General features: G+C 43.4%; 1 protein-coding gene across 3 annotated transcripts in view; it reads right to left on the reverse strand.

The window, feature by feature from the left end:
• Positions 1–1,268: 1,268 nt before the first annotated feature.
• Positions 1,269–21,526, reverse strand: part of ZNF800 (zinc finger protein 800) — a 152,568-nt gene continuing 132,310 nt past the window's right edge. For all 3 annotated transcript variants that reach the window (XM_085653968.1, XM_085653969.1, XM_085653970.1), the window contains exon 6: positions 1,269–3,361. In XM_085653968.1, coding sequence (XP_085510094.1) covers positions 1,662–3,361 — 1,700 coding nt within the window. In that variant the 3' untranslated portion in view covers positions 1,269–1,661. The remainder of the gene's footprint in view (positions 3,362–21,526) is intronic.

A 21,526-nucleotide genomic window follows, 5' to 3' on the forward strand; every position in this document is an offset into this window, starting at 1 on the left:
GATGAAAAACTACTAAGTTGCTGCTTAAAGATTAGGCTGCCTATGAAAAAAGCCCACGTTAAAAAGGACTTCAAATGAGGTCAGTGAATGCAGTTAGCGAGCCATATGGAAACAACATATAAGCAGGTAACATTACCATTGCCACACAAGCTCTCTGAACTACCCATCTCGACATTCGAAGACAGTAAACTAGGAGATAAAAAACAAACAAAAAAAACACAGCAGGATCAATAGCATCTGGACCAGAAATAACATCCAGAGAGAAGAAATAGACTGCAACATGGATGCTTACGGTCACATGACCAGGAGACCTAAAATAAAGGAAATATTAACCCAGAAGAAAGGGTAAGTATGAACAAACTAGGTTAAAATAAGAAAGGTCATGAATGTTGAAGGAGTAAAAAAGTAGCAAAAAATCAAAATGCCCCAGGCAAAAAGATCAGTCACAAAAAGGAAAAAAACAAAAAGGGCACATGAAAGCGTGTGCTGCACTATCCAACTTGATCAGCTTCATGTAACACAATTTTCAATTCTTTTAAGAGGTGTTAAAAAGCTTTCCTTTATCGATAGGCTACTAATTATTCAATGTCGTACCCGGGTATACAAAAGCCAAGTCCAAAATGCTAGAATAAAAAACAAAATAAGTTGTAAGGATGTCTTACAGGCACAGCAGCAACATTTTCTATACCAGAATTGTGTGGTACTTTTCTATAGGCTACCAGCAGTTCTAGTGGAGGTTTCAGTAATGCAAGTCAACTTCCCGTATATATATATATACAATTATATTACATCATCATACCTTCAAACCCAAAGTAAAAAGAAAGTAGACCAGCATCGGTTGAACTGAAATTACATTATAAATTATTTGTTTTCTAACGTCCCTCCTGTTGTAACGTGAGCAGATCTAACAGGTTAAAAAAAGACTTTGCTAGAGGTCAAGAAGAATATCCAAATCTTATGCTGACTTCTCATGGCTAATTTCTAATTTTCCACAATTTGGTACAACCTTGGAAGTGAACATTAATACTCTCAAAAGAATAAATTCCTTTCAGCAATAAAAAAAAAAAAGGAGACGCTTTTCTAGCTTAATGATTACTTCTGTTAACAAAGCAAGTGGAAAAACTAGAGTAAAGTCATAGAAATTCAAACTTTTGTGGGAGTGGTGTAATAAAATGCCACTGCTTATGATTAGCAAGTTAGCTTTTTGTCAATGGAATCAACTTAACCCTGCCTGAAACTGATTTGCTTCAATTACTTATCAGTACAAGTTACCCATTTTCTACATTTATTGTTTTGACATTCAGATTAGTACTTCCATAATCATCTATTCAAATGTTTGAATTAGTACACTGAAACACAGTTCCAGGAATAACATTTTTCAAAATAAAACATTTACAATTCCTACTTCAAAAATATGTACGCCAAAAAACAGTTTTTTTAAAAAACAAGTTAAAACACTAACGGAGTACACTTGGCAAAAACATTTTGTTTTTCTTCAAGTTCATACATACAATTCAGGAGGAGATATGCTGAACATATTCCTCTAAAAAGATTTTAGCCAGTAACTGGCCGAGGTAGAAGCCGGTCATTAAATCAGCTTCTTTGAAGTACATTACCATCTGCAGACAAATAGTAGAAAATAAAAATCGAAACAATTTGTTTTATAGCCAGACAAATGTTTTAGACCTTGTACTTCTGCTCTTAATTTCATCAGGAGAACTAGATGCATTATACTTGTGGGCTTTTTTATGTTGATCCAGATCAGTCTTTTTGGCAAATGCTTTCCCACATTTATTGCACCTAAGAAGCGTAAAATTTTTAGTCACTTTAACCTCAATGCCAACATCGGCACTTTCAATTTTTGTAATTGGCGAGACAGGGGGAGTACCCTGTATTGTAGCAATTTCATTCTCTTCACTATCAATGAGCTCTGTGCCATCTTCTTTATTAAGAACAAACTCTATAGGTTTTTTAACTGCTCTGCTTTCCAAATTAGAAGTTATCTTTGCGAGTGAACGAGATGTCTTTTTATGTACAACCGTTATATGCCGTATTACATCCCTTTTGCGACGTGTATCATAGGTACAGATTGGACATCTGTAGAATTTAACAAATATTGTATTTCCATCTGTATGTAAATCAATGTGCTTTTGCAAGTTTTGCTTCGAGGTAAACTGGCGCTTACATACTTTACAGTAAAGTTGCTTAAAGTCAAACCCTGCGGACAATTTTGGTTTCCTCAACCTTTGCTCGCCATGTGTTGCAGAGGAGCCAGGCGATTTGGTGATTTCAGAATCCACCTTCACTTTACATTTCTGCATTGCTTGTGTGCTGGGTTTCTCATTTACATGATTCGCCCCCTTTAATTCGTTTTGTGGTGAATGCACAACATTGAGTGGGAGGGATACTATAGGTTTTACTGGTTCAGGGACTTCAACCTTTACTTCCGATTTTTTGGCAGTATTATAGCGCCTTTTTTGTCGCTGAGTGTCTACTGCTGTCAGAATGGTCTTGTGAACTACTTGCATATGTTTTTTTAACAGAACTTGCGAACTGTACTTCCTTCTGCAATGGGGGCATTTAGATGCAAGTAATGTGGACAAATCCTTTGAAGAATCCTTTTTCACAGTCCCAGTTTTCACAGTTTTTTTGGGCAAAACAGTCTCTGTGTGTATGGGCTTCTGAGGCTTTGCAGGTATTTCAGCAGGAGGGCCAGCATCTCTTCTGTGGCCTTTATGAACTTCTTCAATATGCCTCCTCACATTGGCTTTTGTTGCAAAGGTCTTTTTACATTCTAGACAAGTGGTAGTTGGTGTTTTATAGATTAACTTCTTACTAATCTTCGGCGAGGTCAATTTTTTTTTCGCTTTCATCTCAGCACACCTCTTCATTTCTTCATACTTCTTTTTGTGTACTCTTCTCACATGACGGCGGATACCCCGTCTAGAATTAAATTCTTTAGTACACAGTCCACAAGTAAACTGGTGAAGAGTACCCGGAACCTTGGATGTTTCCAAGAAAGATTTCAATACTTTAGGTAGTTCTTTATCAGAGGGTGTGGCTGATGCATCTTGTTTTATAGGCTCAGATGGTAGGGGCTCTACAACCTCTGCTTGAGGAGGTGAAGGTACTTGCTCTGTTGCAGGCTCTTGCACTTGAACTTCTGGCTGTTCAGGAGTTTTGCTTCTCTCATTGCTCTTGTCTGGAATGCTGACATTATTAACATGCTGAAAGACTGCATTTGGGTTAGTCTCGATGGGTTCTATGTTAATAACATATTCTTCTTTGTCCGCTTTTGGATAGATGGCTTCCAGAAGATCTTTTATGGCTCGACTTTGCTTGCTGTTTTCATCTGGTGATCCTGCAAACACAGACATTTAGTTTGTAAGCATTACATTTTAGGGAAGACTAGGCACATTTGCATTGTTACTTAAAATACTCCAAACTAAATGTATAAGGCAATTGGAAGAAATAACCATATGAAGCAATACGCAGTGTTGTACACACGTAGAGAGATTGTTTAAAGTCTTAAAAGTAAGGATAAAGTTGAAAAAGAAGAGTGATTTCAGAAATTTGAAGTATTAAATACTTGTTTTTCATACTATTATTTCTACAGACGTAACGGTCACTTTACAGCAGTGTGAGTAGAAGTTATGGTGCTCATTTCAACAACAGACATCTGAAATATGGAGAGTTGAGTCTGCCTTGTCCAACCCAGAGTAATCATGGGTTATGAAGGCCAACAAAGAAGATGGATGGAGCACTTTGAAGAACTGCTGAATCAACCTGTGCCACATTCTCCACCATACATACAGCCAGATGACAAGGACTTGCCAATCGACTACAGCAGACCAACTAAATAAATGCAGCAAGCCATTAATCATCTGAAAAATGGGAAGGAAGCAGGTCCTGAGAACAGACATTGAAACATCAGTAGACATGTTCTACCCCATGTTTCAAAGGACCAGAGAAGAGAAGGTGCCATCATACTGGAAGGAGGGATATCTCCTTCCAGGACAGATATCTCAACAAGATCCACAATAAAGGTGACCCGAGTAACTATGCAAACTACAGAGTATCAACCCCAAGCAAAGTGTTCAACAGAGTCCTCCTGAACAGAAAAAAGGAACAAGTTGACGCTCAGTAGCGAGATCAGACAGCTTGCTTCCACAAAGATAGATCCTGCACAGACCACAATGCAATACTGTGCATCATAATCGATCAGTCGATGGACTGGAACTGCCCCCTCCATTTCAATTTTGACTTTGAAAAGGTATTCAAAAGCATGGACAGTGAGACTTTTTGGAAACTCCTCTGCCACTATTGTGTGCCAGATGAACTCGTAAGAATCATCAGGAAATCTTACGAGGGAATGACCTGCAAGAAAGTCCATGGAGGGCCACTTGCAGAAGCCTTCCAAAGCGAGGACCAGAGTCTGCCAGGGTTGTTCAATCTAGCCTTTTCTCTTCCTGCTGGCCACAGACTTGATCATGAAGATGTCCACAGCAGAGCGAAGAAATAGGATCCTGTGGACACCCTGGACACAGCTTGACGACCTTGACTTTGGAGACTTTGCCATACTCTCCCATTCCCTATCAGCAGCTGGAGGAGCAGACAGACAATGTGGCAGCTACATCAGTAAAACAGCCTCAAAATCCACGGGGAAAAACCACGATCCTGAAGGCCAACACCCCCCCCCACCCACACACACACAGCTGCAGTCACTTTTGCAAGCGATGCACTGGAAGAGGTTCAAGCCTTCAGCTCCCTGAGCAATGTCACAAGCAAGCAGTTCGACAGAGACTTCAAGGCAAGAATGGGCAAAGCAAGGGCTGCCTTCATTCAGCTAAAGAAGATCTGGAGCTACACTGTAAACCAAGTTCAGACTTTGACACCAACATAAAAATGGTCCTTCTGTATGGAGCAGAAACTTGGAGGACAACATTGACCGCTATAAACAAAGTCCAGACCTTTATCAACACTTGCCTGAAGAATATCCTTCAAATCCGCTGCCCAAGCACCACCTATGGCAGCACACTTCACAACTCCCGGTCCTTGAACAAATCATGAAGAAATGCTGGACTCGATAGGCCACACCCTCCGCAAACCTGCGTCAAACACCACCTGGCAAGCCCTGACCTGGAACCCTCAAGGGTGAAGGAAAATAGATGGCAAAGATACACCTGGCCCCAATGCCTCGAGGCAGACTACAAGGAGATGGGTTACACCTGGAGTCAGACCCGCATGTATATATATGGCTTTCAGCAATTCACAAGTTCATAGAAGTAGGCCTGAAACCATTCCATCAGCAAACTATGGTGATAACTATTTTCTCATTAGCAAATAGGCACACTTATATTCATCTTCGACGCATCTGAAGCAGAAGCCTAGATGATAGTTACCGGCTACAGTGCCTTTCATTTGGTGGCTATACAGACATGATAACCTTTTTTCACATGAACTAATTCTTGACACACAAACTTTGAAAGTGAATATACACCCTAAACTCATTTTAGAGCCTTGAAAAAGTCCCTTTTGGGACAAAACGCGTCGGCTAATGGATTATGAATATTGGATTTTATCTGCTGGATTTATTTGTCTGTCAATAAAGAATGATTTTCAAAAGAAAACAAGATTACATGGACATGAAAAATTTCTTTAGATCATCAATAACTTCTGCTTAATCGACTTTGAATGTGTATATAATCCTTGTGTGCGGAATACCTATTTTTTATGCTGCTTTAACTTTGGGTTTCCCAAATAGGGAGTGGAGAGGGGTGCACTCCCGGGTCTTCCTGCACCAAAATTACTTGCTTAAATATTTGACAGGTGCGGTTCTTGTGTTTTGCCTCAACCCTCAGTTTGCTCTCTTTATAACTGATATTTATCAGGCCTGAGCGTAGTTTGTGGAGTTTTGCTACGTGGAACTCCGCGAAGTTACAAAAAAACTCTGCGAAGTTCCGCGAGTGGCGGAGTGCAGTGCAAACTGCAGTTTGAGCTGGTATTCCTGCCGCCCGGATAGAAATTCTACCCGCGCGGCAGATCGCGAACTTACCGATCACAAGCAGGGAAAAAACTCCGCTGCACATCTCAAAGCAGAGTTTTCTGTACTCCGCGAGCAATGCGAAGTGCAGAAAACTCCGCAAATGGAGCAAAGTTCACCGCCCAGGCCTAATATTTATACTTATGCAACAATCTGCTGCACAAATGCAAATACACTATTCTTTAGCCCCCCTTTCAACATCATGAAGAACATATTTAGCTTTTTTCATCAATTAACTTTCAACCTTTTCCAATGTGCAAAGAGACTGGAGGGGAGTTGGTGAATACCCTTAAACATGCAAGTCTGTTGGTGTGCACAGATTAATAGGGCACTACGACCCTAAAAATACCACTTTAGTGCCCCTCTGTGGGCTAGTTTAAGAAATGTACTGTACTAGTAGAATGGTAAATCCACACCCATAAAAACTGGTAACTCAAATTAGTCTTTTCTGCCAGGCTTCCAGGATACATGCTGCAAACACCTACACTCTGCAACTGATGACGAATGTTCTACCAAGACAGCTCAGGCAAGCAAGCCTTTGGTCCATTCACATAACACCCAACTCTGTGTTCCCTCATGGTGGTGGATTTTCCAACAATTGCACACATGGAACAAGACACCTTTTAGCCACTAGTACTCGATATTAGTCTCATATGTACCCCGGGGCACTCTCTTCAATACAGTGGCATTGGGAACACTGGTAGAATGCTTTATTTGACTCCGGTTCCTAAGCTAACTCTGGGGTAACTAGACGATAACGATTCAATGGTCAACAAGATGACGCACTGGTTGAGGTTCAAACAATTGTCTCTCCATAGTTAGCTTTGACATTGCGTCTGCAAAACAACATAGTTCAGAAGCATCTTCGTTTGATATTTCATTGTGAATTACAATTATATTTCTGTGACAGTGAAAGATTACTCACTAGTCAACTAGTGGGATTGAACAAGATAAATATAAAGCTGAAACGTAAGAAATTATGTTGTTGACAACAGGAAACGCCCCTGCAACTTATGTTCCCAGGTGCCCCATCTGGAGACACAATTAGAGCATTCCAACTTGAACACTATTGACTGACTATTAGACCCGACTTAGACTGCTGAAACAAGCATGCACCCAGCCACTGATACTGAAGCTTTTATAAGTACATCCATAACGGCTAGGCACGCTGAGCGTGGACCAGCTCCCAAGTGAATCCAGAGTTCATTCTAGCAGTTGTACCCCTGCCGACGCAGCATCTTCTTCTGAAGCTCCTCCTGACGGGCGAGAATCGAACTTTCGAATTGGCAGCCTATAATTTCATCGAACTTGGCAGGCATCAAACTTAAACTTGTAGACCCAGAATGGCTATCCTTCATTAGCAACTATGACATCTGTATGTTTCAGGAGACCTTGCCTGTAACTAGGGTGTGCATCAATGGATTTTCAACTTACAGTGTAGAAACTCAATCACCAGAGAAGCACGGAAGAGAAAGTGGAGGGTTGCTTCTTCTGATGAAGAATGAGATGCAATGCACTCACCTTTCACAACATACTCCTGATCTAATGGGGGTGTTACATTTCTTTCATATCTAAAATTGGTGTTATTTAATGCTTATGCTGGTACAGTTCCGGTTGATAGTCTCCCTGGTTGTAACTGTTTTAGATGAGCTAATCAAAACCAACCCTCAGCATGGCAACTTAATAGTGGTAGGTAATTTTAACACCTCATTTGAAGCATTGCCATATATCAATGAACTCACTAAAGCTAAAGATGAGCAGTGGCATATTCATCAGTTAGATGGGAGACAACAACATTTTTTCTCATTTTGATCTCCAGCTAACTTCAATCACTGTAGGCAGAGGTAATGGGGCTTGAAACGGCTGGACCCACTGACTCTCTAAGGTCACCGACTTAAGCATAGTTTTTACACAAGCACTATTGATTATGGTTTTCCGGATGTCAGGCTTTGGCCCCTCCTAGAGGACTTGAAGGTCGATGCTTGCCTTAACAGTGATCATAACTCTCTGCTTTTATGCTTCTGGCGATGCGTTGCAAAGGGGTAATTCCACCTCCCGCACTGTTGCACCTCAACCCCAGCTAGTTAACAACCGTAGGAGAGTTTTGTGGCCCCCTGTAATGTCTAACCGAAAACTGCACACTGAGATCTAGGACTTGTTTGTTTCTTTTTTTATCTGTTATGTTACAGAATTTTATAGAGCGCAACAGCTGCCTCAGCTAAGAGGTGTCCCGGCGCTAAGCAACAAAAGAGCAGTACGCATCAAACGCTGAAGGCCTACAGGGAAGGATACAAAAATGTCTTAATAGCTTTCCTAAAATGAAAATAATTAGTAAGACCACGAATGCAGGCTGGCAAAGAATTCCACAAAATGGCAGCTCTATTACGAAAAGAGCGCCCACCAGCTCGGACTCTTCTCACCCGGGGGATCACTACCAAACATTGTCCCATAGATCGAAGTGATCGTGTAGGAGTGTAAGGTAGAAGAAAGTCAGACAGAATTTGGGGAGATGCCAATTTCAAAATTTTAAAGGCAATACACAATGCCGTAAACTCAATTCGCCTGGCTACAGGCAACCAATGAAGGCGGCGAATTGCACTAGTCACTGAACAAGTTCTGCGCAAGCCCAAAAGGGATCTTGCGTCCGCATACTGGACTCTCTGTAGCCTCTGAATTTCAGATTTATTCGCTCCCAGGTACAACGAGCAGGCGTAATCAAGCCTAGACAAAATCAGGGCCTGAATAATAATCTGCCTGGTCGTAGCATAAAAAAAGGCCAGAATAGGGTTGGGCCCGCGCAACAGACCGAAACAAGTTCATGCCACCTTTTTCGTCTGAATCTGGAAGCTAAGTGAGTTGTCCATCCAAACCCCCAGGTTCTTCACTACAGGCTTAGGAGTAGGAGCCGTACCCAAACTCTTAGGCCACCACAGTTCACTCCAGCAGTTATGGTTCCCTCCCACCAACAACACCTCTGACTTGTTGGTATTCAGTTGAAGGCAGTTGGCAGTCATCCACTCGGCGATCGCCGAGAGGTCACCATGAAATTTCCTGGCGTCCTGCTCGGGGTCACTCGAGAGAGCCACCACCAACTGAGTGTCGTCGGCATAAGAGACCATGGCCAGCCCCCTCTGCTCCTGGCAACATCCGCCAGAGGTTGAACATAAAGATTAAAGAGCAGGGGGCTCAAGGACGAGCCCTGTGGGACCCCCTGGCCAATAGGGAAGACGCCAGAAGCAAAAGGAGGAACAACCACCTGAAACGTCCTATCGGCAAGAAAGAAGGACAGCCACCCAAGAGCTAGACCAGTAACTCCAGCCTTAGATAAACGATTCATCAAAATGACATGAGACACAGTGTCAAAAGCGGCACAGAGATCCAAAAGCATCAGTGCCGACATCTGCCCCGCATCTAAGGCTATCCACAGATGTTCGGTCACGGCCAAAAGCACTGATTCAGTGCTGTGGCCAGGCCGAAAACCATTTTGAGAGGGATCAAACCTGATTTACAGTAAAAAACAAACAAAAAACTGTAAGAAGGGAATATAGGCCTCGGTAATCTTCGCGATCCAAGGTAACAGGGAAATGGGACGAAAACTTTCTGGTTTATCGGGGTCTAAAGATGGCTTCTTGAGCAGTGGCAGTACCCTGGCCTGCTTCCAGGCCCTGGGCACAACTGCTGCGCTCAGAGACCCATTGATCACCATTTCTAAAGGGTGAATGATAGTAGATAGTATTTTTTTAAATTGGTCAGGCTTCAAAGGCTCGGCAGGGGAGCCCAACTTTACCTTGGAGCAAAGTGTCAATAAAACCTCTTGTGTTATAGGGGGAAAAGCTTGAAGGACACCATCAATGAGGTTACAAGAGGTCTCAGGAGGACCTATGGAAACCATAGGAAAGCTTTTACAAATATCCTCAACCTTCTTAAAAAAAATTAGCCAGTTCTTCACATTGTGAGTCAGAGGTAATCACTGAGCTTACAGCATCCTTCTGAGTTTTAAGCTCCGTCACTATAGAAAAAATAATATTGGCTGGATTTGAACGCCCTCTGACCTGCTGAGTGTAGAATGCGGCACGCTCAGCATGGAGGGCCCTATGGTAGCGCTTAATGGCAGCGCGATAGAAAGCCTTGGAAGGGTCAAAATCCTGCCGCCAGGCTCTCTCCAGCTCCTTACAGATCTTACGTAGGACAGTTAGTTTCGCATTATACCAAGGGTTGGGTTTATTACGCCGGTTCCCAGACAGCCTAACATGAATAAGAACATCCAGAGGCCGAGTAATCCAATTGGAAAAAGCAGAGTAGGCCTCGTTCGCGTCAGCTGAAATAACAGGGGGAGTAGCCGCAAGATGGCTTTGAAGATGGTCTCAGCTCAATTTGTACAAAGGGCGCTTAAAAGACGAGGTGCTAACTAAATTGCGCGCTGGCAGAATGTCGTAAATCACCATGGAAACTAAGTAGTGATCGGACCAGTCCATAGGAACAGGAGCTTGCACCACAAGGGAAGATATATTAGTAAAAACAGGATGGAGTAAGTGTCCAGCCAAATGTGTGGGGCCTGAAACTCGTTGCTCCAGCTGACATGCAGCCAGGTCAGCCAGAAAAGATAGCACATTAGGATCTGAAGCATTTTCTAAATGTAGGTTAAGATCGCCTATAACAGAAAAGTTAGAGGCGTTAACCGCTAGAGTGCTGACTATCTTGGACAAAGCAGCCCAAAACTCTGTAGACGGACCCGGGGGACGGTAGAGCAGTAGTCCTGACATAGTAAAATTAAAAGTAATTTTAAAAGAGGCGCATTCAGTCAGTAACAATTTGTTGGGTAAAAATGCATGAGAACCCAGCTTTAAGAATGACCGCGATGCCCCTCCTCTCGTAGGTCTATTAAGAGTATAAATCGTATAGCCCTCCGGAAGAGCGAGTACCTGCTCTGCTTCCGTGTCCTCCGAGAGCCAAGTCTCGGTAAGAAATAAATCAGGAGACCTGTCTTCCAAGAGGTAACAAACGTCAGCAAAATGCTTGACTAATGAGCGACAATTAAGCAAAAAGACAGTAACAGAGGAGCGGGGGAGGGGGTTATTGGGTCTAGCAGGGACTAAAGAGGAAACACCACAGCATAAACACCCAAAAGGGCCCTCCAAAACATCCAGCCGAGGTTGTAAGCACTTCGTTACCCGCCTCCCAATTGCAAGCAGCTCAGGCTGAGAATAAGCATACCTAATTCCAGCTGAACTGGCAGCGTATCCGGCGACAAACCGGCGCAGACAGGCTTGCCTTTGGCGCGCCACCGGCACGCCCACTGCGCGGCCGGACACCTATGATATTTTTAACTAGGCCCCCGGGAAGCAGAAATGAGGGGAGGGGGGGGGGGGGGGGGGGGGGGGGGAAGGAGCCACGTCCCTCTGCCAGGACCGGCAACCCGCTAAGCCTGGAACTGGACCAACAGGCAGCAAGGTGCCAGAAAAACAAAAATGCGCGCCGGTAAGCATTTGATTTTGAAGCTCCCCCTGCACTTGTATCACGATTATCAGTATCCATAAGGATTATGCTACTTACCCAGTAAGCATCTATTCTTGGCTTGTAGAGCTGTAGATTCACATGCTTTGCATACTCCTGCCATCTAGTGTTGGGCCCGGATGTTTGCAAGTTTTTCTTCGAAGAAGTCTTTCCCAGTCATGAGGTAAAGTGACTCCTCCTTTCGGTGATGGTGCACATGGGCATCGCCTCTATTGTTAGATTGTTTTCCCATAAGAGGGTGAGAATGGAGCGAGAGCGCAGTAGAGATGTTTCATGCGTGTTTAATGTAAATAATGAAAACTGCAACAACTACAGGTGTGTGGGGAGGTGCAAGGGCGCATGCGAATCCACAGCTCTACATGCTAAGAACAGATGCATACTGGGTAAGTGCCATAATCGGTTTGAGGCATGTGTGCTGCAGATATACATGCTTTGCATAGACTATATAGCAGTATTCTCCCAAAGCGGTGGCTAACTGGTAGTGTCTTTAGTACTGCTTGCCCTACATTGGCTTGTTGCCGTGGTAACACATCCACACAGTAGTGTTTGGTTAAGGTGTGTGGTGTGGACCATGTTGCTGCTTAACAAATGTTAGCTATAGGGACGTTACCTAAAAAGGCCGTAGACGCTCCTATTTTACGAGTGAAATATGCTCTAGGAGGTGTAGATAAAGTTTTTAGCTTTAGCATAGCAGGTTTGAATGCATTTAACAATTCATCTTGCAATACCAGATTTAGAGATAGGATTGCCTTTGAGAGGTGTAGCAAATGCAACAAACGGTTGTTTTGTCTTACGAAAATCCTTTTGTCCTTTCAATATAATAATACAATAACGCTCTTCTGACATCAAGAGTATGAAGAGCTCTTTCTGCTACTGAATCAGGTGTAGGAAAGAACACAGGTAACTCAACTGATTGGTTGATATGAAAAGCAGAAACCACGTTGGGAAGGAATTTTGGGTTGGTGCGAAGAACAACTATCTTTATGAAGTTGAAAGAAGGGTTCTTCTAAGGTTAATGCTTGTAGCTCACCAGCTTTCCTCAATGAAGTGATCACAATGAGGAAGGCAACTTTCCAGGAAAGAAACTGTAACGGACAGTTGTATAATGGCTCAAAAGGTGGCCCCATGAGCCGTGTAAGCACAATGTTTAGATTTCAAACTGGTGCAGAAGGTAGTGGTATTACTCTTTTGAGGCCCTCCATAAAAGCTTTAATTCCAGAAACTTTGAACAAAGATAGATGTTGCCTGTTTTGCAAATATGCGGCTACTGCTGCAAGATGCAATTGAATGGAGGTGTACGTTATACCAGCACGCTGTAGATGCAAAAGGTAACACATTTTATTTTGAATAGAGGCATCTAGTGGATCAATATTGTTGTTGCTCCGATATATAAAAAATCTTTCCCATTTTGCAGCATAAAATGCTCTGATAGTAGGCTTTCTTAAGAATAGTCATACACTCTGTTGGCAAGTTAAGATAACCAAACTATGACTTCAGGAGTCAAATCGCTAGATTTAGCTCTTGGCCTTTTGATGTCTGACTTCTCCATGGTTCTGTGTGAGAAGGCTGGAATAGAGATGCAGCTTTTGATGTGGAACTACTGATCGTTCCAAGAGTGATGTGAACCACGGTTGACTGGCCCACGTGGGAGCCATTAGAATCAGTGTGAGGGATATTTGCCTGAGCTTCCAAACAAGAAATGGAAGGAGAGGGAGGGACTGAAAAGCATAGGCAAATTTCCCTGACCAATTCATCCATAGAGCATTGCCTTTGGAGAGACTGTGTGGGAAACTAGAGGCAAAATCTGGGCATTTTGAGTTGTCCATTGTGGCGAACAGATCTATTTGTGGGAATCCCCATTGTTGAAAGTTTGGAAGGGGAACTTGGGAATGAAGTTTCCACTCGTGTATTTGTTGCTGCCTTCTGCTGAGGAGGTCAGCAATTTGATTGTTCACTCCTGGGAGGTACTTGCCCCGAAGATGAACTGTGTGATGAATTGCTTAAAGCCATGGTCTGAGAGAGGTGAACCAGTTGCAGAGAATGTGTCCTACCGCCTGTTTTTGTACACAGTACATGTCGGTCATATTGTCCGTGCGGACTAGGACAACTTTCCCCAAGAGGTGAGACTGAAAAGCTTTCAGTGCTAGATACACAGCTAGAAGCTCTAGATAGTTGAAGTGAAGACTTTTGCACTTGTTGTCCCATAGACCTTGAATTGTGAAAATAGGCTCCCCAACCTGTGAGAGATGCGTCTGCTGTTAGCACTATCTATGGAACAGGGTTGATGAAGGGCCGCCCTTTTGATACGTTTTGTGTGTTCCACTACTGCAGAGATCGATGGGTGCGCTGTCTACCAATTGACCGGGAGACTGATTCCACTGACGTGCTTAACACTGTTGTAGAGGGCGCATGTGTAACCTTGCAGGAGGCACTATTGTAATGTATGATGCCATCATTCCTAACAGTTGCATGAAAGTTCTGACTGCCAAGTATTGATTGGTCTGAAACTGTAGTAGCAGAGTTTGAATATTTCGAATTTTTGCGGCAGTGTGAGGCTAGAGGTGGAAAGTATTTAAAATCGCTTCCAGATAGGACTGCATTTGTGAAGACTGAAGATGAGACTTCTGTGCATTGACCGTGAAATCCATGTGGTGGAGTAGGTTTAATGCCGGAGTGTGTTGTAAACACTTTTAGTGTGTGCTGGCTTTGATGAGCCAGTCGTCTAGGTATGAAAGACATTAATCTGTTGTCTTCTGAGATGTGCTGCCACCACTGCTAGACATTTAGTGAATACTCTAGGAGCAGTAGTTACTCCAAATTGGAGTACTTTAAACTGATAGTGTTTTTATGCTATAACAAATCGGAGATATTTGTGTTGTGCTGGGTGAACCAGAATGTGAAAGTATGCATCTTTTAAGTCCAGTGTGGATATAAAATCGCCTTGCTGTAGAAGTGAAAGTACTTGTTGAGCGTAACCATGTGGAAATGTTCCGATGTATAGATTTAACGTTCTTACATCCAAAATTGGTATTAAGGAGCCATCCTTTTTGGGTAAAGAAGGTACAGAGAGTAAACACCTCAACCTTAGTACTGCAACAGAACTGGTTCTATGGCTCCTTTTGCTAAAAGAGCTTACACCTCTTGTTTGATGAGCTGCAGGTGCTCTAATGGGAGTTTGAGTGTGCAAAGTGGAAATATTGGGAGAATTGCTGGTGAGCTCCAGGCAATACCCATGTCGGATAATGTCTAGCACCCATTTGTCTGATGTTATGAATTGCCAAAGGGGGTTAATTGTTGAGGTCTTCCCCGACAGGTGTTAAATGATCGGGAGAGTGTAGGTAAGTCCCTGTTTATTGGGGGAAGTGGAGTTACGCGTTGGCGTGCTCTTATCCCAACCTTTGAAATGGTTTCCACTGTACCCGCCTCTATGGTAGCCTCAAGAGGAAGAGGGTTGTGTGTTGGACTTAGACCCTAACGCTTCCTCATACGAGGACGTAGTTTTGGACCCTCCCCTATAAAATGAGCGGCGCAAGGAGCCTCTGCGTGATGGTGACTGAAGTGATCCCATGGATTTTGCCACGTCGGTGTCTTTTCTCATCTTTTCTAAAACCTTAATTTGAGATCGGAAAAGATGCTGTTTCTCAAAGGGGGTAATTAAAATAGATTGCTGGACGTTTGGTTTAAAACTTGAAATGTCTAAGTAAAAGAATTCTGGTGAGAACTCTCTTGCTACAGTGTCAACAGCATCTAGAGCACATCTAATAGAAGAATTAGATATAAGTTTTCCTTCTTGGATTACCTCTTGTGCCTATTTCTTGTGCTCTTCTGGGAGGTATTGAAGTAGGCCTTCCATCGCGTCCCAGTGTGCCCCGTCATACCTAGCTAGTAGGCCCTGCATGTTGGCAAAGCGCCAGTCGTTAGTGGCTTGAGCAGCCACTCTTTTACCGGATGCGCTAATTAATTTAGACTTTATCCAGGGGAGGTGCATCCCCAGAGGTCTGCGAGTTTGCTCTCTCTAACGAGCATTAGAAACTACGAGAGAGTCTAAAGGTAGCTGTCCTCTAAAAAAACGGGGTCAGATGGTGATGGTTTGTATTTGTCAACCTTGGGTGTTAAAATACGGGCAAGAAGAGTGTCACTAAAAATCTCATCTGCATGCCTCATCAGCCTTTCAACATAGGGAGACTTTGACTAGTCCTATGTGAAGACCCTAGTGTCTCATATAAAAAGTAGTCATCTAAAGCCTCTTTGTGCAGTATAACTCCATGATAAGCTGCTGCCCTTGAAATCAGCTCTTGATAAGCAAGTTATCCTCTGGAGGTGATGGTTTTGTATGGTATAAATCTGGATCATTATCCATAGGTGGATTATTATTATAATAGTCCCATGGATCTGTTGGTAAAGGAACATTGTCATTATCATCTCCTAAATCAGGCTGTGTGTTATATGTAGTGGATCTGAGCCTGGCAGTTGTGGTCATGGTGAAGAGGGTGGGGGGGGGGGGGGGGGGGGGGGGGGGGGGGGGATGGCAAAGTAGGGTGGATAGGACTTGAAGCAATGTCCTTCTTAAGAGGAATCTTATATTCAGTGTCCTCTGAACTAACTTTCCTTTTTGAAGGGGTTTTAGCTAAGATGTGTCCAGTATCTGGGTTGATGTATAGCTCTCTGTTTCAGGTCTAATCTGTTCTTCACGACATCTATGATCAGTTCCAGTGGATCTGGGAGATCTTCTTTTGATTATGGCGCTAAAGGTTTCGGTGCCAAACTGGACTTGTCCTTCGAAGCTGAAGGTTTCGGCTCCGAACCAGACTTGTCTTTCGGAGTGCAATGTTACGGATCCGAAGACTATCTGTCTCGACCCAGAGCCAGAAGGCTTGACTATTTGTTTTGGTGCCGGTCCCGAGCATAGTCTCGGTGCCGTCCAAGGCCCGAAGGCAGAGGTGGTACTGAAGCCTTATGTTAAGTGGAAAAGAGTTTATGGGGGAAGGGGGCTTTAGTACTCACAGCACCCTGTCCTGCTGGAACATCCGCAGACTCCAATTCGATTTCTAAGTCGGACTCAGATTCTGGGACTGAGAAGGACCCCACTTCTTCCTCAGCTGTCGCTTTTCCCTGTTCTGATTAATCTCCGAAGATATCTGGAGTATGTTGAAGGCTTTGGCGCTGCATTTCTCGTTGTCGAGCCAGACGAACTTAAAGAGTCTTTCGATCGAAACGACCGACAAGCCTCACAATCTACTTCCTTGTGCTCCAATGAGAGGCACAAGTTGCAGACTTGGTGTAGGTCGGTGCAAGGGTACTTGAGTGGACAGAGGACTGAATTGAAACGGAGTCCGTTCCATCAGCAGAAGGCTGGATCCCAAAGGCGGCCCACGAGGTTTTCGACCAAAGATGGACTTTCCCGATCAAATCAATAAGCGGGGAGAGGGAAACGCGTACGAAAACAATACCGTCGAGGGTACAGTGGGTTGCGCACCAAGGGGAACCTGAAGGACTCTTTTGAACCAGAGCGCAGCAATACAAGTCCAAACCCGATGGCAGAAGGAAAATAATGGAGTCTATGCCCATGCGCACTATCACCGAAAGGAGGAGTCACTTTATCTCGTGACTGGGAAAGACTTCTACGAAGAACAACAACTTGCAAACTTCCAGACCCAACACTAGATGGCAGGAGTATGCAAAGCATGTGTATCTACAGCACACATGCCTCGAACATTGTTTTTCACCAAGCTCAATTGTGAGTGCATGTATTTTGCTGACTCTTGTGAGTTATGTAATAGCAACAAGGAATGCTATTTTCCATTTTAGAAATTGTATTGGCATTTATGCATTGATTCAAATGGTGTGAACATAAACGTGTTAATACAATGTTTAGATTGCACACTGATACAGGATGTGTACACGGAGGAATGACTCCAGTCCCACCATGAATGCTTTAATGACAGGTAAATGAAAAAAAGAAAAATGCTACTTACCAGTATGCATCTGTTCTTGGCATGTAGAGCTGCAGAATCTCACACTTTGCATAGATCGCCATCTGGTGTTGGGCTCGGATGCTCGCACCTTGTTGTCTTGGAAGATGTCTTTGTAGTCACGAGATAGGTGACTCCTCCCTTGGATGACAGTGCGCATGGGCATCGACTCCATCATCAGATTGTTTTTTGCCATGAATGGAAATGATGGAGTTTGTAAGAAACAGAAAAGACGTCCATGTGTAATGTAGCTAAATAAGATCACACTGGAACAGATGCAGGTTCCGGGGAGGTGGGTGGGCGTGTGAGATTCTGCAGCTCTACATGCCCAAAACAGATGCATACTGGTAAGTAGCATTTTCCGTTCAAGGCATATGAGCTGCAGAATTCACACTGTGCATAGACTGTAAAGCAGTGTCTCCCCTAGTGGTGGTCACCTGTATCTGTCGCAGTGGTTTGAAAAAGTGTTTTACACACAGCTTGGACTACTGAAGCTTGTTGCTTCGCCTGCACATCTACACAATAGTGTTTGGTGAAGGTGTGTGTGGTAGACCATGTTGCTGCCTTACAAATGTCTTCTAGGGGAATGTTCCCTAAGAATGCCATGGAAGCCCCATGTTTGCGTGTTGAGTGCACTTTAGGGGGAATTGTCAATGTGAGTTTAGCTTTCTGGTACCATATTTGAATGCATTTAACTATCCACCTGGCAATTCCGGCTTTGGAGATGGGATTACCTTTATGAGGAGGAGAGAAAGCTACGAACAATTGGTTTATTTTCCTGAAAGGTTTAGTTCCATCAATGTAATAAAGTATAGCTCTTTTGACATCAAGTGTGTGAAGAGCTCTCTCTGCTACGGAATCTGGGTTTGGGAAAAACACTGGTAACTCTACAGATTGATTAGGGTGAAAAGCAGAGGGTTTTCCTTTTGTGCATTCCTACTGCACGATCGTGCAGCAGGAATGCCCACTAGATGTCAGGGACTTTTTTTTTTTTTTAAAGGGCCATGACTTTCCTGTTTGGGGGAGCGGCCCCTTTTGGGGTCCATATACTCTTGCTATGTCTGCCGCCCCCCCCCCCCCCCCCCCAGGATTTGTCTACCCCCCCCCCTGGGGGGGCACATTTTCTTTATTAAAAAAAAAAAAAAAATGCCCACTGGACCACCAGGGAGTGTTTAGTGGGGAGTGGCCCCTTGGGCAAGGGTCACTCCCCTTTGGGGGCTGACTTTGGCAGTCTGCCCCCATGGGGGGGGGGGCAGATTTAGGCATTTTGAGGTTGAGCATTCAAGACCTCTTGTATATACTTTAGTATATACTTGTATGTTTATATGGTTTGTGGGCTTTGGAGATCAGCCCTAGGACTGGTCTGCTTCCGCTTAGGGACTTTTTTTCTGATCAACTGACTCTATTTAACTTTCTTGATAGAAAACGACCAGCAGAGGTCAGTAAAATACCAGAATCCCTTCAGCATTCTCTAGTTTTCAGTCCATAGAAATTGTCTTCCACGAGCACCTATAGACAATAATTTTTTTTTTTAAATCTTGTATTTTCAGTGATATGACCACCGAAGGCCCAGATTTTATATTAAAAACAGAGCTTTGGACTATACCATTTCCCGCTGAATGGCAATATTTCTCCCCGTGTGTTCCAATACTTGACATGTCTCTTTGGGTGGCAGAATAGCAGTATGTTTTTAGGCCCATCTGCCATCTAGGGGGGCAGAAGCCACTAGACACCTGGGTTTCTTTTAATTTTTGTGTTTGGGAGTGGCCTCAAGGGCAAGGGTTGCTCCCCTTTTACGGGGGTGAATATTTTATTTATACTCTTAGGCCCACCTACCCCTTAGCTTGGCTGGTGGATTGTGTGTGGACTGGTGCATTATTTGCATGTGTGATTGGTATGTTTTTTTCCCTCCTTTTTATTCTAGTGTAAAGCTTTTGATTCCTGTTTGCGATTTCGACAGTGGTGTCGTGCAGTTTGGCGCGATTGCATTTTTTTGGTAAGAAAAACATTTTTGTTGTATTTTCTCCAAATTAGTATTTTTGTCATGTATGAATGAATTTTTTTGTAAGTGGTGTCATAATGGCAGCTTATTTAGTTAGTGTTTTGTGCATGGAATTGCGATGTGTTTTGCATTGGCTTATGTGTAATTTTCTTTTCTCTTTCTTTTTTAGCGGGATATAGTTGATCCATACTGTGTCTGTGCAGAGTAGGTGGGGGTGAATTTAGCTGCTTCTGGCAAGTGAGTGGTATCGTTTTGGAGTATATAGGTATTTCTGATAAAGGTGCATTTTGTTTATTACTTATTTTACGAAGTGTTTGTTGTTGTTGACTTGACAAGTTACTTTTATTAGTAAGCAGTTTGGCTAGCCGTAGAATGACTGCTCAGCAGGTGGTTGGTATGCTTCTTGAATCTTCCTCTGAGCAGGATTATGAGACTGACGTGGGAGAGGAGGGAGGGGAAGATTCAGGCAGTGAGTTCTCTCTCCACATGGAATCATCGGATGATGAAGGTACTCTCAGTGTAGATGAAGCTACTCTCAGTGCGGATAAAGTTTAGATGAGGCTACTGCTGTGCCGATAGTGCAAGAGGCATCTGGATTGCAGCCTGAGGCTGCTAGGCTTCCTACTGGAAGTGCTGGACTCTGAGTTGATCCAAACATGGTGCAGCCGGTGTTGCCTGCCTTTAGTGGTGATGCAGGGTGTGGAGTGGATTGTGAACATTTTTTGCCTATACAGTTTTTTAAGTTGTTTATGGATGATGTATTTTTGGGTGAGATTGTTGAGCTGACTAATTTGTATGCTGAACAGTTTTTGAGGGACAACAGTGACAAACTTAGGCCCCACTCTAGAGCTACTCGGTGGACTCCCACAAATTTGGAAGAGATTACGTTTTTGGGTTTGACTTTATTGATGGGGTTGATAAGGAAGCCGTCCATGGCTTCATATTGGTCTACCAGTCCCTTGATGGCAACTGCCATATTTCCTGCAGTTATGACTCATGATCGGTATTCACTTTTGCTACGGATGCTGCATTTTGTTAATAATTCTTTGGCGTTGCCACAAGATCACCCTGAATGTGACCATCTTTTTAAGATTCAGCCTGTTCTTGATCACTTTGTAGATCGAATTTCAGAGATCTATACTCCAGGGAAAGAAATATCTATTGAGGAGTGTTTGGTTTTGTTAAAGGGACATTTGATTTTTAGGCAGTACATCCCTAGCAAGAGGGCACGCTATGGAATTAAGCTGTATATGTTGTCTGAGAGTAGGACAGGATAGGTTTTTAATTTCCGTGTGTACACTGGTAGGGATTCCACTATTGACCCACCTGGTTGTCCGTCCACTTTTGTAGTTTGAGAAAATTGTGTGGGATCTTGCTAGAGGACTGTTTAACAGAGGCCACCATTTGTACCTTGATAACTTCTACACTGCTGTGCAATTGCTTAAGGAATTGTTCAAAGTGGACACTTTTGCTTGTGGCACAATCTGCTCTAACCGTAAAGGTTATCCAAAAGAGCTTGTTTGCAGAAAACTTCAGAGGGGACAGTGCAGTTCCTTGCGTAGTGATGAACTACTAGCTGTGAAATTTGTGGACAGGAGGGATGTGTACATGCTGACTACCATCCATGATGAGAGTACTTCACCTGTGGCTGTTTGGGGTCAGATTTCTGAAGTGCGCAAACCTGTGTGCATTTTAGACTACAATAAGCACATGGGTGGTGTTGATCGAGTAGATCAGAGGTTGGAACCTTACACTGCTATTCCTAAGGCTTACATTTGGTATTAGAAGTTGGCCATCCATCTCTTTAATTTAGCAACTTTTAATGCTTTTGTTGAGTTCAAGGAGTGTTCTCCTGCATCAAAGTTGACTTTTGTTCAGTTTCAGCAATCTGTGATAGGCAGCCTTGTTGTTGTGGAACAGGCAAGTGTTCCTAGAGTTGGAGTGGAGGAGGATGTGGCTCGATTGAAAGATCGCCACTTTCCTGATTTCATTCCT

This window comes from Triturus cristatus, chromosome 4_1, assembly GCF_964204655.1.
Source record: "Triturus cristatus chromosome 4_1, aTriCri1.1, whole genome shotgun sequence".
In the NCBI taxonomy this organism is placed as follows: Eukaryota; Metazoa; Chordata; class Amphibia; order Caudata; family Salamandridae; genus Triturus; species Triturus cristatus.